Source organism: Oratosquilla oratoria, chromosome 16 (genome assembly GCF_046742065.1).
Source record: "Oratosquilla oratoria isolate Oo_2021 chromosome 16, ASM4674206v1, whole genome shotgun sequence".
Lineage (NCBI taxonomy): Eukaryota > Metazoa > Arthropoda > Malacostraca > Stomatopoda > Squillidae > Oratosquilla > Oratosquilla oratoria.
In genome coordinates this window covers 9072233-9088126 of record NC_134792.1, presented here as the reverse complement: position 1 = coordinate 9088126, position 15894 = coordinate 9072233, and the positions used below count along the sequence as shown (strand labels likewise).

General features: G+C 38.5%; 1 protein-coding gene across 7 annotated transcripts in view; it reads right to left on the bottom strand.

The window, feature by feature from the left end:
* The window catches only part of LOC143033812 (protein AAR2 homolog), a 77736-nt gene that overhangs the window by 39326 nt on the left and 22516 nt on the right, over window positions 1-15894 (bottom strand). For all 7 annotated transcript variants that reach the window (XM_076199314.1, XM_076199313.1, XM_076199308.1 and 4 more), the window contains exon 4: window positions 5781-5933. In XM_076199314.1, coding sequence (XP_076055429.1) covers window positions 5781-5933 — 153 coding nt within the window. The remainder of the gene's footprint in view (window positions 1-5780; window positions 5934-15894) is intronic.

The following is a 15894-nucleotide window of genomic DNA, read 5'->3' as shown; positions in this document are numbered from 1 at the left end:
GTGGAAGGCGGAGGTGGAAGGAGTGAATATGAGGGGCGTCCTAGGATGAGATGGATGGATGGGGTGAAAGGGGCTTTACAAAAGAGAGGGTCTGTAGAGGAAGGACGGGAGAGGACAGAAGATAGGGGTGAATGGAGAAGGGTTGTGTATAGATGAGGCTGTGATGCATGAGGGGGAGTGGGTGGGGAATGGGGGGTGAGGAAGTGTGTATGAGAAAAAATTTAACGCAGCCCGAAGGGATTTCTCCCCGTCTTCTCCTTTCCTGCATGAGGGGACGGAGAGGGGAGGGGTCGCCGAATTTATGAAGCGGCCTTGCTGTGGATGTGCTGTGTCTTGTGACACTGCTTCTGACCCAGGGCAGTGTAGAGGATGCAGGGATGACCTGTCATCCAGGAGGTGCCACGATAGGAGGATGGGAGGGAGGGAGGGAGGGAGGAGGGTGGAGGGGAGTGGAATATATGGGAAATGAAATGGGTGGGAGTGATTTCTATGCCTTTTTCTTTTTGGCTACCCCCCGTGTAAGGGGGAAAAAAGCCTTTGGTATATGTATGTATTTAAAAAAAGGATATCAGGATGATATGAAAAAGACCTGGGAGTGATCATCACAAAAGATACGTCCCCTGACAAACATATAAACAAAATTGTCAGCAAAACCTATAACTTACTAAGAGCAATGAAAGTGACTTTTACCTACTTGGATGCAGAAAGGGTAATGAAAATATTAGTCACAATGATAAGGCCTAAATTGGAGTATGCAGCAACACTGTGGTCACCCAGTACAAAAAAGAATATAAAGAAGATTGAGAGAATCTAAAGAGCAGCTATGAGGATGGCCCCAGAACTATCAAAACTCATGTGAAGAGAGATTGTTAAAATTGGAGTTGCTGACTCTGGAACAGAGGAGAGAGGTGACTTGTTGACCATCTACAGAATTATAAAAGTCATGGAGGTCCTTGACAGAGAAGACTTACTAAATTGGGATAAGAGAAACACAAGAGGACATGGAAAGAAGCTTAAAAAAGGACAGTTGTAGATGGGACCTGAAAAAGAACAGCTTTCCCCACAGAGTGATGGATATGTTTACCTAGTTGTATTGTATGGGAAGGGAGCTATCTCTCAGCATCTAGTTTGTTCTTAAATTCTTGTTTGGTTTTTGCACATATTATTTTTTCATCCAATTTGTTCCAGACATCTATCACTCTGTGTGGAAAACTATTCTTTTTCAGATCTCTTCTATAACTATCCTTTTTGAGTTTCTTTTTGTGTCCTCTTGTTTTTCTTCTGTCCCACTTTAATAAATCTTCTCTGTCAAGGACTTTCATACCTTTCATGATTCTGTAAATGGCCAGTAGATCTCCTCTTTCTCTTCTTTGTTCCAGGGTTGTTAGTTCCAGTTTGGACAATCTTTGCTCATATATCAATTTTGAAAGTGTTGGTGCCATCTTTGTCATTGCTCTTTGGATTCTTTCTAATTTCTTTATATTCCTTTTTGTGTTAGGTGTCCACAGTGTCGCAGTGTACTCCAATATTGGTCTTATCAGCATGACTAATAATTTCTTTACCATTTCCTCATCCATGTAGTTAAAGGCCACCTTAATTGTTCTTAGTAAATTGTAGATTTCTCTGACTCTTTTGTTTATATGCTTGTTTGGTGACATGACTTTGCTAATAATTACTCCTAGGTCCTTTCCAAAGCCGACTTATTTTACTTCTTTTGTACCAACCTTATATTGCCCTGATATTTTACATACATACATACATATACCAAGGCTTCCCCCTTACAAGGAAGGTAGCCAAAAAGGGAAAGGCATAAAATCATTTCCACCCATTCCATCCCTGAATACACTCCACACCCCTCCACCCTCCCTCTTATCTCAGCACCTCCTGGATGACGGGTCATCCTTGCACCTTGTCCACTGACCTGGGTCAGAAGCAGTGACGCAAGACACAGCACATCCACAGCAAGGCCGCTTCATTAAATCAGCGACCCCCCCTCTCCGTCCCCCCATTGCATAAAAGGAGAGGACGGGGAGAAATCCCTTCGGGCTGTGTCAACTTTTGCTCACACATACTACCTCACCCCCCATCCCCCCTGCCCATTCCACCTCATGCAATCACAACATCATCCATATACAACCATTCTCCATTCACCCCAGTCTTCTGTCCTCTCCCGTCCTTCCTCATCAGACATTCCCCTCTTCCCCAAAGCCCCCTTCACCCCATCCATCCACCTCATCCTAGGACGTCCCCTAATGTTCACTCCCTCCACATCCGCCTTCCATACCTCTTTTACTAGTCATTCTTCACTCATTCTTTCCATGTGTCCAAACCATCCTAATATTCTTTCATCAACCCTATCTCCCAGCTCCTTTTCCACCCCTGTTCTCCTCCTCACCTCCTCATTTCTCACTCTATCTAGCCTAGTAACCCCCCTCATACTTCTCAGACACCTCATCTCAAACACCTTCAAACTCCTTCTCTCTTCTTCTCTTATGTTCCATGTTTCTGCCCCATACAGTGCTGTTGGCACAATCACTCCTTCATACAGTCTCCTCTTAGCATCCATTCCCAAATGTCTATTCCTCATTACACTCTTTAATCCACCAAGGCATTTACTCTCTTCTCTCAATCTACATTCTACTTCCAACTTCACTCCACCTTTTCCTGCCACATTTGCACCCAAGTATCTAAAATTATCCACTTCCTCCAGTCGCTCTCCCTTAATGCTCACTTCCAGTGTACTGCCATTTTCAACCCTTGTACATCTCATCACCTTACTTTTACCCACATTTATCTTTAGCTTTCTTCTATCACATACTCTCCAAAACTCTGCCACTAACTTCCTCAATCCCTCCTCCGATCCTGCCACAAGTGCAGTGTCGTCCGCAAACAACAGCTGGCTTACCTCCCACTTTTCTCCATTTTCTTTAACCATCTCCAATCTCTTGCCCACTACCCTTGCATTTACCTCTCGCACCACCCCATCCATGTATAAGTTGAAAAGCCAGGGCGACATAACGCATCCTTGACGAAGTCCCACCTTTACCTCGAACCACTCACTCTCTCCATTTCCAATCCTGACACAAGCTCTACTATTCTCATAAAAACTCTTGACAGCTCCTAGAAGCTTTCCTCCTATCCCGTATACCTGCATAACCTCCCACAGTGCCTTTCTGTCTACCCTATCATAAGCCTTTTCCAGATCCATAAAAGCCCAAAAAACATCCTTCCCCTTTCCTATAGCTTTCTCACATATCTGTCTTACCACAAAGATCTGATCTACATAACCTCTACCTGTCCTAAATCCACACTGTTCCTCACCAATTACCCCCTCTCTTCCTCTCCTAATCCTCTCAATCAAGATCTTCCCATAAGCCTTCCCAACTACACTTAACAAGCTAATCCCTCTGAAACTACTACATTCACACTTGTCCCCTTTTCCCTTGTAAAGTGGAACTATACACGCACTCCTCCAGTCCTCCGGCACTCTACCCTCTCTCCAGCAAACATTAAATAACCTCACCAGCCAGTCCACCATCACTGTACCTCCCTTTTTCAGACATTCTGCATGGCATCCATCCAGGCCAGGTGCCTTACCTGTTTTCATCATCTTAACAACTGCCTTCACCTCCTCCTTCCTTATTTCTCCTCCATTCTCCTCACTCATCACTCTCATTTTCTTCGCATTCCCACTGCAGCTATCTTTCCTTCCCTATCCTCCTTCACATTTAGTAACTCCCTAAAATATTCTGCCCATCTTCCTCTTACTGAAGGAGGAATACAGGGAAAACTGCTTAAATGGATGGAAGACTTTTTGCTAGAAAGAAAAATGAGACTAGTGATAAGAGACAAGCACTCAAAATGGGATGACGTAATAAGTGGTGTTCCACAAGGAACAGTTCTGGCCCCAATAATGTTTGCTATATATATTAACCCCTTCCATACGGTGCCGCACACGTAGGCGTCATGAGGAGCAAGTGGATTCGCGACGCTGCCATATCGGCGTCTTGATTATATTTATTGTAGTCGCCCCTGTGTTTTTACATTCTCCCAAATGCGCCCTGAATCCCATTCTCTGTGGTTTTCAAAATTCGCGGGTGAAAGAGAGAACGATCGATATAAGCGGCGACTATATTTTATGATGCGAATATTATTACGTTACGTCATACTGCTGGCATTGGCTGCTGCCCGCGAGATTTAAGTCCCGTACTGAAGTGGTTAATGATATGGATAAAGAAATTGAAAGTTATATGAGCTTCTTTGCAGATGATGCAAAACTATTGAAAAAAGTGAACACGGAAGAAGATTGTGAGTCACTACAGGGTAATCTAAATAAAGTATGGGAGTGGAGTAGGAAGTGGGAGATGGAGTTCAACACTAAAAAGTGTAGTATAATGGAATTTAGAAAAAGTAAAAACAGAATAACAGGATCATATAAATTGGGAGAAGAAGGAATAAAAAAAAAGTAGAAAATGAGAAGGACCTGGGAGTCATTGTTATGAATAATATGTCACCTGAGAAACATATAAACAAGATTTTTGGAGAAACTTATAATTTAATAAGAACAAAGTGGCATTTACATACCTGGATGAAGAAATGGTGAAGAAAATTCTAATCACTCTGATAAGACCAAGATTGGAATATGCTGCAACGATGTGGTCACCAAATACAAAAAAAATGTATAAAAAAACTTGAGAGAATACAAAGAGCAATTACAAAATTGGCACCAACACTCTCAAAACTATCATATGAAGAGAGACTAGCAAAACTTGAACTACAGACACTAGAGCAAAGAAGAGAGAGAGGAGATTTGATAGCTATTTACAGAATCATGAAAGGCATAGAAATTATTGATAGAGAGAATCTGATAAAATGGGATGATAGAAATACAAGAGGACACGGAAAGAAAATCAAGAAAGACAGCTATAGAAGAGATGTGAAAAAAAAAACAACAGCTTTCCCCACAGAATAATAGACAGTTGGAACAAGTTAGATGAGAAAGTGTGTGCAAAAACAATACATGAATTTAAAAATAGTTTAGCTAAAATGATATATGAAGACGGGACACCACAAGCATAGCTCCCCTTCCCGTAAAATACAACTAGGTAAATACACGTATACATACACATACATACGGTTCTCGGTATTTAATATGGAAAGTCAGCATACGCGGATTTGTTCATACGCGGTAATTTCAGGAACCTAACCCCCGTGTTATTTGAGGGACTCCTGTATCCCCAAAGGCATTTCATACTTACTCATGTCTAATCTTCTTTTGGTTGTCTCTGCGTATGTTGGTTTATCATCCATTTCCCTTTTTTTTTCTATTCTTATTAAACTTAAATCACTTTGCTATATTATGGTACCACTCGTCATAGCCCCCCTCCGATGAAAAAACAGTGTGCAAAAACAGTACAGGAATTTAAGAGCAAACTGGATATGGAGAGATACAAAGACGGGACACCAAGAGCTTAGCTCCCCCTTCCTGTAAGATAGAACTAGATAAATCTCTTTGGTGCAATACTGTCCCAGAGGATAGAAACACTGGTTATCTGTGGTATATAGATATTCATAATAGTGTAATTTCCTTACTCTTTGTTTGGATTGTGAGTATTTCACTTGTGTTTGCTGTCAGAGCATGTTCAGTCTCTTGTTTTGTTGGAGAAGTGTATACTATTAGGTTACGAGGCCAGCTTTGTACAGTGTTTTGTCTTCTCTAACTGTTGTGCATTCAGTGAATGTCTTACGAGTACACTAAAGGATTAAATATCAAAATTAACCTGAAAGTGGTGCAAGTCTTTCCATATCTGCATTTGAAATGTGATGTGAGAGTGACACCCATCTTCTGAAAGAATCCCAGGGGTATGGCCCAAGATACTGATCCAACTGCTGAAGATTTGCTGCAATTCTTTCCACTTGCTCTGGGTCCTCATCTGAAAACAGTAAAATCATAAGTTGAAGAAGAATATAGACATTTTCCCAGTTCCAAAACATGATGGATTGTATCATGATATAGATTGGTTGTTGTTGGTGTTGTCGTTCCCTAGACTGTCTGTCCGAGCAGTCCCGTCTCCCCAAGGAATGCCACAGCCGAAACTGGGTTTTCCCACAAATCCTTTATAGAGTGTATGTTGTGTTGTTTGTGTGCATGATTGTGTATAATGCAGTCTTCCATTATGTGTTGTATGGTATGGGGTGAAGTGTTACATCCTGGGCAGCTGTTCACAATGCGGTCATCCAGCCTCTTCTGGTAGCTTAGAAGTGCTGGGTGGTGGCCACACCGCAGTCTGGCCAGGTGGACTCTGTCCTTTCGTGGGAGAGAGTATTCAGAAGGGTGGATATCAGGGGGTCTGGCATGCAGCAGTGTGTTAATGGAGCGGTGAGTGATATGACTATGAATATGTTTCCGGAGATTGGTAGAATATGGTGGTTTGTATGAAGGAAAGAAATGGGTGGGTATAAGAACTACTGCTTCCTGAAAATGAATAAATAATAAAAATAAATATATATAATAAAATTTGTTAAATAACATCCTTGCTTGCTCTATTCTATGTTTTACAAGAAAAATATTGCTTTTACCCATATGTGGGAAAAAAAGGTCTCTAGTAGAAACAACATTTATAGAATAAATCACCACGCTGACAGGGTTGATCATAATTTAGAAAAAAACCTTACTGTAAGAAAAGAAAAAAGAAAGGAAAAAAAATGGCATATATGCTGTGGAGTCTGAATACAAAACCTTTGACTCCGACTCCTCTATTTTTTGGTGACTCCAACTCTGACTCCTACTCCTCTTTATGTAATTAAGTGATTATAGCCTACATATCTCATAAAGCCTAGAAACATTATTTCGTTGGGTATAAAAACTTTGTGAAATTGCGCGGAAAACCCGACCACAAAACATATCAAATGTATTATCTAGAGAAGGCCTTCAAAATGTTCAACCAGGCAAAACGAAGAAACAAATATGCCATCAAGGAAAAGTTGGAAGAAAAGATGGAAGAAAAATTCGCAAAAATGTGTGTGTGTGTGTGTGTATTTACCTAGTTGTATTTTACGGGAAGGGGAGCTATGCTCGTGGTGTCCCGTTTTCATATCTCATTTTATCTAAACTATTTTTAAATTCATGTATTGTTTTTGCACACACCACTTTTTCATCTAACTTGTTCCAACTGTCTATTACTCTGTGAGGAAAGCTGTTCTTTTTCAGGTCTCTTCTATAGCTATCCTTTTTGATTTTCTTTCCATGTCCTCTTGTATTTCTGTCATCCCATTTTATCAGATTCTCTCTATCAGTAATTTCTATGGCTTTCATGATTCTGTAAATAGTTATCAAATCTCCTCTCTCTCTTCTTTGCTCTAGTGTCTGTAGTTCAAGTTTTGCTAGTCTCTCTTCATATGATAGTTTTGTGAGTGTAGGTGCCAATTTTGTAATTGCTCTTTGTATTCTTTCAAGTTTTTTTATACATTTTTTTGTACTTGGTGACCATATCGTTGCCGCACATTCCAATCTTGGTCTTATCAGGGTGATTAGAATTTTCTTCACCATTTCTTCATCCAGATATGTAAATGCAACTTTGATTGTTCTTATTAAATTATAGGTTTCTCCAAAAATCTTATTTATATGTTTCTCAGGTGACATATTATTCATAACAATGACTCCCAGGTCCTTTTCATTTTCTACTTTTTTTATTCCTTCTTCTCCCAATTTATATGATCCTGTTATTCTGTTTTTACTTTTTCCAAATTCCATTATACTACACTTCTTTGTATTGAACTCCATTTCCCACTTCCTACTCCATTCCTGTACTTTGTTTAGATCTCTCTGTAGTGACTCACAATCTTCTTCCGTGTTCACTTTTTTCAATAGTTTTGCATCATCTGCAAAGAAGCTCATATAGCTTTCAATTCCTTCCTCCATATCATTAATATATATAGCAAACATTATTGGGGCCAGAACCGTTCCTTGTGGAACACCGCTTATTACTTCATCCCATTTTGAGTGTTGGTCTCTTATCACTACTCTCATTTTTCTTTCTTGCAAAAAGTCTTCCATCCAATTTAGTAGTTTGCCCCATATTCCTCCTTCAGTTTCTAATTTCTTAAGCAACTTTTTACGTGGTACTTTGTCAAAAGCTTTTTTTAGGTCTAGAAATGTGCAATCAGCCCATCCATCTCTTTCTTGTATTATATCTATTAGCCTTGAATAGAAATATATTAAATTGGTGACGCATGATCGTCCTTGTCTGAATCCAAATTGTCTTGGATTTAGCACGTTTTTTTCTAAATATTTTACCCATCTATTTTTTACAATTCTTTCACAAATTTTTGCTATTGTACTTGTTAGAGAGACTGGCCTATAGTTGTTAGGGTCTTCTTTATTTCCCCCCTTTATATATAGGTACTATATTTGCTTTTTTCCAATCTTCTGGAACTTTACCTTCTTTCAATGAACTGATTATTATGCTATGTATTATATCTGCCAGTTCATTCCTGCATTCTTTCAAAATCCAGTTTGCCATTTCATCTGGTCCATGCGATTTTCTGACATCAAGATTACTCAAGTGTTTCAATATTTCATTCTTTGTTACTTCTATTTCTTTCATAGGGGGGACTTTCTCTTTCCATTCAATCTCTTCAGGTTGTATGTTCTCCCTTGTAAACACAGATTTAAAATGTTTGTTCATAATTTCTGCCATTTCAATTTCCTCTGTGTATTCAATTCCTCCTTGTCTTAATTTCTCCAAATCTTGTTTGTTTTTCAGTTTGTTGTTTACAAATCTGTAGAATAATTTTGGATGATCTTTACACTTTTCTATGACATCTTTTTCCTATTTTCTCTTTTCCTCTCTGCACGCTTGTACATATTCATTTCTACAACAAGTATATATTTCCCATTTTTCTGGTCTTTTGTTTTTCTTCCATTTGGCCCAAGCTTTGTCTCTCTTGTCTTTTATCTCCCTACAACTTTTATTGTACCAGCACTTTATATATTCTTTTTCCTGTTTTTGTCTTGGGACATACTTTTCTACTCCCTTTTTATAGATTTTTGTCAAAATATTCCATTTCTCTTCTACTGTTGTATCTTCTTTGTGTATTCTTTCCCAGTTTTCATTTTGGAAGAATTCTTTTATTTTATCAAAATTTGCTTTTTCATACATCAATCTTCCTTTTCTATATTGTTAATTTCTTTTCATGTATTTTTTCTCATTTAGTTCTAGTTCTATCAATATGTGGTCACTTTTGCTTATTGGTGCCTGGTATTCTATCTTTTCCACTATTTCAGGTTCTGATGTGAATATTAGGTCTAGTCTCGATGGTTCTTCTTCATTTCTATACCTGGTGTTCTCTTGGATCCATTGTGTCATTGTGTGGTCATTAATCATCTCAAGTAGAACACTACCCCATGAGTCTTCTCCACCCTTTACGGTCATCTCTTCCCAGCAGATTTCTTTGCAATTATAGTCGCCCATCATAACTATTCTTCCTCCATCTTCCATTATCTTGTTTAGTGTTATTCTTGTGTCTTCTAACATGCTTTTATGTTCATTCTCTTCCCACGAGGCTGTTTTTGGGGGCACGTAGTTTATTACAAATTTTCTGCTCTTCTTATCTCTATCTTCTACTTCTATCATAATCATCTCTACTGTATTGTTCCCATATGTGACATTCTTCACGCTTATATCCTTCTTAGTCAGGAACATAACTCCACCCCCTTGTTTTTTCTCTCTGTTTCTAATCCAATAATTATGTGTATTGTGTCCTATGCTGTTGGGTGGTAGTGGACCTTTTAATTTTGTTTCAACAATTCCCATTATGTCCGGATCTTTTTCTTTCAGATATTTGTTCAGTTCATTCAGTCCTGTTATTAATCCATCTATATTTGTGTAGGATACTCTTAACTTTCTGTTATTTCCATTGTATTCTCTGTTTCTTTTGTGTTTCTCTCTGTTATGTTCCATTTCTTCAATTTCATATTCACAACTCTCCAGTAGAATTCTTGTTTTTCTGTCTCCATTCTGGTCTCGTTTTTTTTCTTAGCTTCATGTCTTTTCCTTATTTCCTCCTCTCTTTCCTCTTTATTCATTTCCCTTTTTATCCATACCTTTTTATATTGTTCACTTGTTGCTAGTTTCCCTGTTTTGGATAAGATATTCTCAGCCGTAGTTTGTGACCTGAATTTAATCTTAATTGGTCTGGTCTTGTCTGTACTATATTTCCCGAGCCTGAATTTCTCTTCAATTTGTTTCATTATTTCTGGCTCATCTTCCTGAACTAATTCTAGTAAATTTCTTACTTTTTCATTTTCCTCTTTGATTCTTGTGGTTCTATCTGGGTTATGTTTCTCTTCCATTCCTAATATAATTATACATTTCTTTCTATCTGCTAAGTCTCTTACTATATTCTCCTTCTGTCTCATCACTTTAATAACTGAGTCTTCAGTTTGTTCATTCATTTGCTGTTTGATTATGTCAGTAAATGCAACTTTGCTGTTTTCTTGGATTTTTTTCCACCCTCCTTGTTCTCCTTATTATTCTCCTTTAAGACTTTCTCTTCTTTTACTTCTTTTAACTGATTTTTTAATTCTTCAATTTCCTTAGTTAGTTTTTGTTTGCCTTCTCTAGTTCTTCCAATTTTTCAACCCTCTGCACAATGTTGTTAACGTGACCGAACCTAAATTCCCAGTGCTCGATCATCTTATCGAGCTTCTCTTCTAGTCTTGTTAATCGGGGGGGTTTTGTGTCCCCCCCACCCTCTTTAAATCCCTGGAAAATATTCTCATCACCTTCTACTGTATTGCTCTTATCTATACTTCTAATCTTTACATTTTTGTTAGACATTTCGTCATCGCTAAATTGGTCCGGACCTCGTTTGTTTAGATGGCGTCTGCCTGCCTGGGCCAAGTCCTCACCTTCCTCATTTCCTTCCATTTCCCTCAGTAATCCCTCCCCTTCTCCTTTTTCCTTACTTTCCCCTACACCACGAGCAATTTCCCCCCACCCTGTAAATACAATAGGTACTTCCTTTGCTTTGGGATCCACGAAATTTCACTTTTTCTTCATAACGTCCTCTAAGCCGTCCGTTCGTTGAAGTGTGTGTGTGTGTGTTCATGTATGTATCTATGTGTGTGCATGTGTGCGCGTGTGTGTATTATCGTGTATAGATGTTCCAAAAATCACATGTGGAAGAAGACTACTGTGAGCGCAGCAAGCGGCGCCGCAGGCCAAGCACCCGTGGTGGAGCCACGGCCGGCGTCAGCCGGGTGCTTGTTACTTTAAGGTGCATAAATCACGTAAAAAATAAAATTACATTTTTTGACAATATTTTGCCTATTTCACTGTTGAGTACCCCCCTTAATGCTCTATCTGCCACTCTTCCATGTACCACCCTCTCCCATGTGTACTTATGATTGAATTTCTTCCTTAACACTGTATTTGCTATCATTAACTCTCTTTCGAGACACATCTCCACTATCAACTCTCCACTACGATATTTACCTGGAACTCCATGCTTCCCAATCACCATGTCTATTGGTTCGTTTCCTACCTTAGCATTATGGTCTCCCAATACAACTACATTGACATTTCTCCCTAATCCCTCTATGCATTCATTTAAATCTATCAAAAAAGCCTCCCTTTCCTCAATGCTCTTCTCACTACCAGGCCCATATGCACTTACAAAACCCACATCTCCCTTCCCAGTTTCACCTTCATCCACATCAACTTTGAAGAAACCTCCTTCCACTCCACTACATGCTTACCTATCTCTTCAATTACTAGTATAGCCACCCCTTCTCTCCCTCGTCCCCTCTTCACTTCTGAGAACCTCCCAACTACACTCCCAAACTCACACACACCCCTCCCTTTCAATTTAGTTTCACTCAAAGCCAGCACATCCATCTTTCTTATCACAAACATACTGCCTATCTCTTCCCTTTTACTCTCATCTGTACCACATCCATGCACATTTTAGGCCCAACCCTTAGGGTATTGGTTGGAAAACTTCTAGATCCTCTTATGCCTTTACTTTTTTTTTTTCTTTTAGGAATGTCCCCTGTAGGGCTACAGGTATCAGGATTCCGAGTTCTAACCCCCGTTCCATTTTTTTGTTGCCTCTTACGACTCAAGTGGGAAGACTTGGTGGCAGCATTCCTTTCCCCCACCACAGAATAGGCAAAAAAAGGAATTGAATATTCAGAGAAATGGTACAGGACAGTAATATGGGGTTAGGGGACAGCATAACGAAGGGACAGTCGTAGTATAATAAAAATGTCATCATTTCTCTATGAACAGAGTCTTCCTTTATCACATACAAAATGATGTGTGGCTCTGGCCCGTAGAGGCACCCCATGTAGATCCTAAAGTATCAACTGCATGCTACTTTGCCACAATAACATGCAGCCAATATCCCAGGCAGGGTAAATATGATAAGAGGAGTTCCCCAAGGCTCCGTATTGACTCCGATAATGTTTGCTGTTTATATAAACGACATAGATGAAGGCATCGAATGTTATATAAACTTCTTTGCAGATGATGCAAAACTATTGGAGAGAGTAAGTAAAGTACAGAAGAAGATTGCAAATCTTTTCAAGAAGACCTGGACAAAGTCTGGAAATGAAGTATGAAGAACAAAGTGAATTTCAACATTAAGAAATGTAGTATAATGGAATTTGGAAAAGGCAAAAATAGAATATCGGGTCAATACAAAATTGGTACAAAGGAAGTTACAAAAGTAAACTCAGAAAAGGGACCTCGGAGTAATTATTTTAAATGGCATGGCATTAGACAAACATGTAAACAAAATAGTTGGAGAAACTTACAATAAAGGTGGCCTTTGACTACATGGATGAGGAAATGGTAAAGAGGATTCTAGTTACACAGGTAAGATCAGCGCCACTATGGACACCCAGTACAAAAAAAAAAAAAAAAAAAAAAAAAAAAAAAAAAAAAAATCAATCAAACAAAGAGCAATGGCAAAGATGGCACCAACACTTTGCAAGTAGACATATGAACAAAGATTGGACAAACTAAACTTATCAACTCTGGAACAAAGAAGAGAAAGAGGTGATTTAATCATCTACAGAATTATGAAAGGGATGGAAATCCTTGATAGGGATGACCTACTTAAATGGGACAGAAGAAATACAAGAGGACACGATAAAAATTTAAGAAAGAAAGTTACAGAAGAGGTCTGAAAAAGAACAGCTTTCCACACAGAGTAATAGATACATGGAACAAATTGAAAGAGAAAACAGTGAGTGCTAAAACTATACATGATTTTAAGAAAGAACTGGGTGCAGAAAGATACAACTGCGGGTCACTACAAGCATAGCTCTCCTCCCGCAAAATACAACTAAGTAAATACTGTTTGCCTGTGGGTTGTTGTTGCTCCTTAGACTGTCTGTCCGAGCAGTCCGGTCTCCTTAAGGAATGCCACCGCTGAAACGGGGTTTTCCCACAAATCCTTTATGGAGTGTATGTTGTGTTGTTTGCGTGTGTGATTGTGTATAATGCAGTCTTCCATGATGTGTTGAATAGTACGGGGTGAAGTGTTACATCCTGGGCATTTGTCCACAATGCAGTCATCCAATCTCTTCTGATAGCTTAGAAAGGCTGAATGGTGGCTGCATCACAGTCTGGCCAGGTGGATTCTGTCTTTTTGTGGGAGAGAGGATTCAGAGGGATGGATTTCAGGGGATCTGGTATGTAGCAATGTGCTGTCTTTTAGTGTGTTAATGGAGTAAGGAGTGATGTGATTATATGGTTCCAGAGGCTGGTATTTGGTGGTTCTGGAGGAAGAGAAGAGAGTATTTGTGTGTGATATAAGTATTTGGGTGTTTTTTTTTTATGTTTCTTGGTGTGTGTGGGTGTTCTGTGTTTGTGGAGGCTGCAGCAAGTGTTTCTGTGCCTCTCATGTCAAGGTGATCTTTGACTTTGAGGACTTTTGTTTCATAGTGTAGATGGTCTGTAGGTATTGTATATAGGCAGCCTGTAATTGTTTTTAACACTTTGTTTTGTATGGTCTGAAGGGTGTTGAGGTGTGTATCACTGAGATTAGGTGTCCATGCTGGACTCACATAATTCATCAATGAGTGTATACATTGTTTGTATACTGTAGTATTAATTTCTTTGGTTTGTCCAAATTTTTAGTGATCGATTTAAGTGTGTTGAGTCTAGGTGTGCATTTATTTTTTATGTTTGTGATGTGCTGTTTGAATGACATGGATGTATTGTATGTTACACAAAGAATTTTCAGTGTGTGTGTGTGTGTGTATGTATTTACCTAGTTGTATTTACCTAGTTGTATTTTACGGGAAGGGGAGCTATGCTCGTGGGGTCCCGTCTTCATATCTCATTTTATCTAAACTATTTTTAAATTCATGTATTGTTTTTGCACACACCACTTTCTCATCTAACTTGTTCCAACTGTCTATTACTCTGTGAGGAAAGCTGTTCTTTTTCAAATCTCTTCTATAGCTGTCTTTTTTTATTTTCTTTCCGTGTCCTCTTGTATTTCTGTCATCCCATTTTATCAGATTCTCTCTATCAGTAATTTCTATGCCTTTCATGATTCTGTAAATAGCTATCAAATCTCCTCTCTCTCTTCTTTGCTCTAGTGTCTGTAGTTTAAGTTTTTGTAGTCTCTCTTCATATGATAGTTTTGAGAGTGTTGGTGCCAATTTTGTAATTGCTCTTTGTATTCTTTCAAGTTTTTTTATACATTTTTTTGTACTTGGTGACCATATCGTTGCTGCATATTCCAATCTTGGTCTTATCAGGGTGATTAGGATTTTCCTCACCATTTCTTCATCCAGGTATGTAAATGCCACTTTGATTGTTCTTATTATATTATAAGTTTCTCCAAAAATCTTATTTATATGTTTCTCAGGTGACATATTATTCATAACAATGACTCCCAGGTCTTTCTCATTTTCTACTTTTTTTTATTCCTTCTTCTCCCAAATTATATGATCCTGTTATTCTGTTTTTGCTTTTTCCAAACTCCATTATACTACACTTTTTTGTATTGAACTCCATCTCCCACTTCCTACTCCATTCTTGTACTTTATTTAGATCTCTCTGTAGTGATTCACAATCTTCTTCAGTTTTCACTCTTTTCAGTAGTTTTGCATCATCTGCAAAGAAGCTCATATAGCTTTCAATTCCTTCATCCATATCATTAATATATATAGCAAACATTATTGGGGCCAGAACTGTTCCCTGCGGTACACCGCTTATTACTTCATTCCATTTTGAGTGCTGATCTCTTATCACTACTCTCATTTTTCTTTCTTGCAAAAAGTCTTCCATCCAACTTAGCAATTTACCTTGTATTCCTCCTTCATATTCTAATTTCTTAAGCAACTTCTTATGTGGTACTTTGTCAAAAGCTTTTTTTAGGTCTAGAAATGCACAATCAGCCCATCCATCTCTTTCTTGTATTATATCTATTAGCCTTGAATAGAAACATATTAAATTGGTGACGCATGATCGTCCTTGTCTGAATCCAAATTGTCTTGGATTTAGTATGTTGTTTTTTTCCAAGTATTTTACCCATCTACTTTTGATAATTCTTTCACATATTTTTGCTATTGTACTTGTTAGAGAGACTGGTCTATAGTTGGTAGGTTCTTCTTTATTTCCTCCTTTATATATAGGTACTATATTTGCTTTTTTCCAATCTTCTGGAACTTTTCCTTCTTTTAAGGAACTGCTTATTATGCTATGTATTTTGTCTGCCAGTTCATTCCTGCATTCTTTCAGAATCCAGTTTGCTATTTCATCTGGCCCATGCGATTTTCTGACATCAAAATTACCCAAGTGTGTCAATATTTCATTCTTTGTTACTTCTATTTCTTCCATAGGGGGGACTTTTTCTTTCCACTCAATCTCT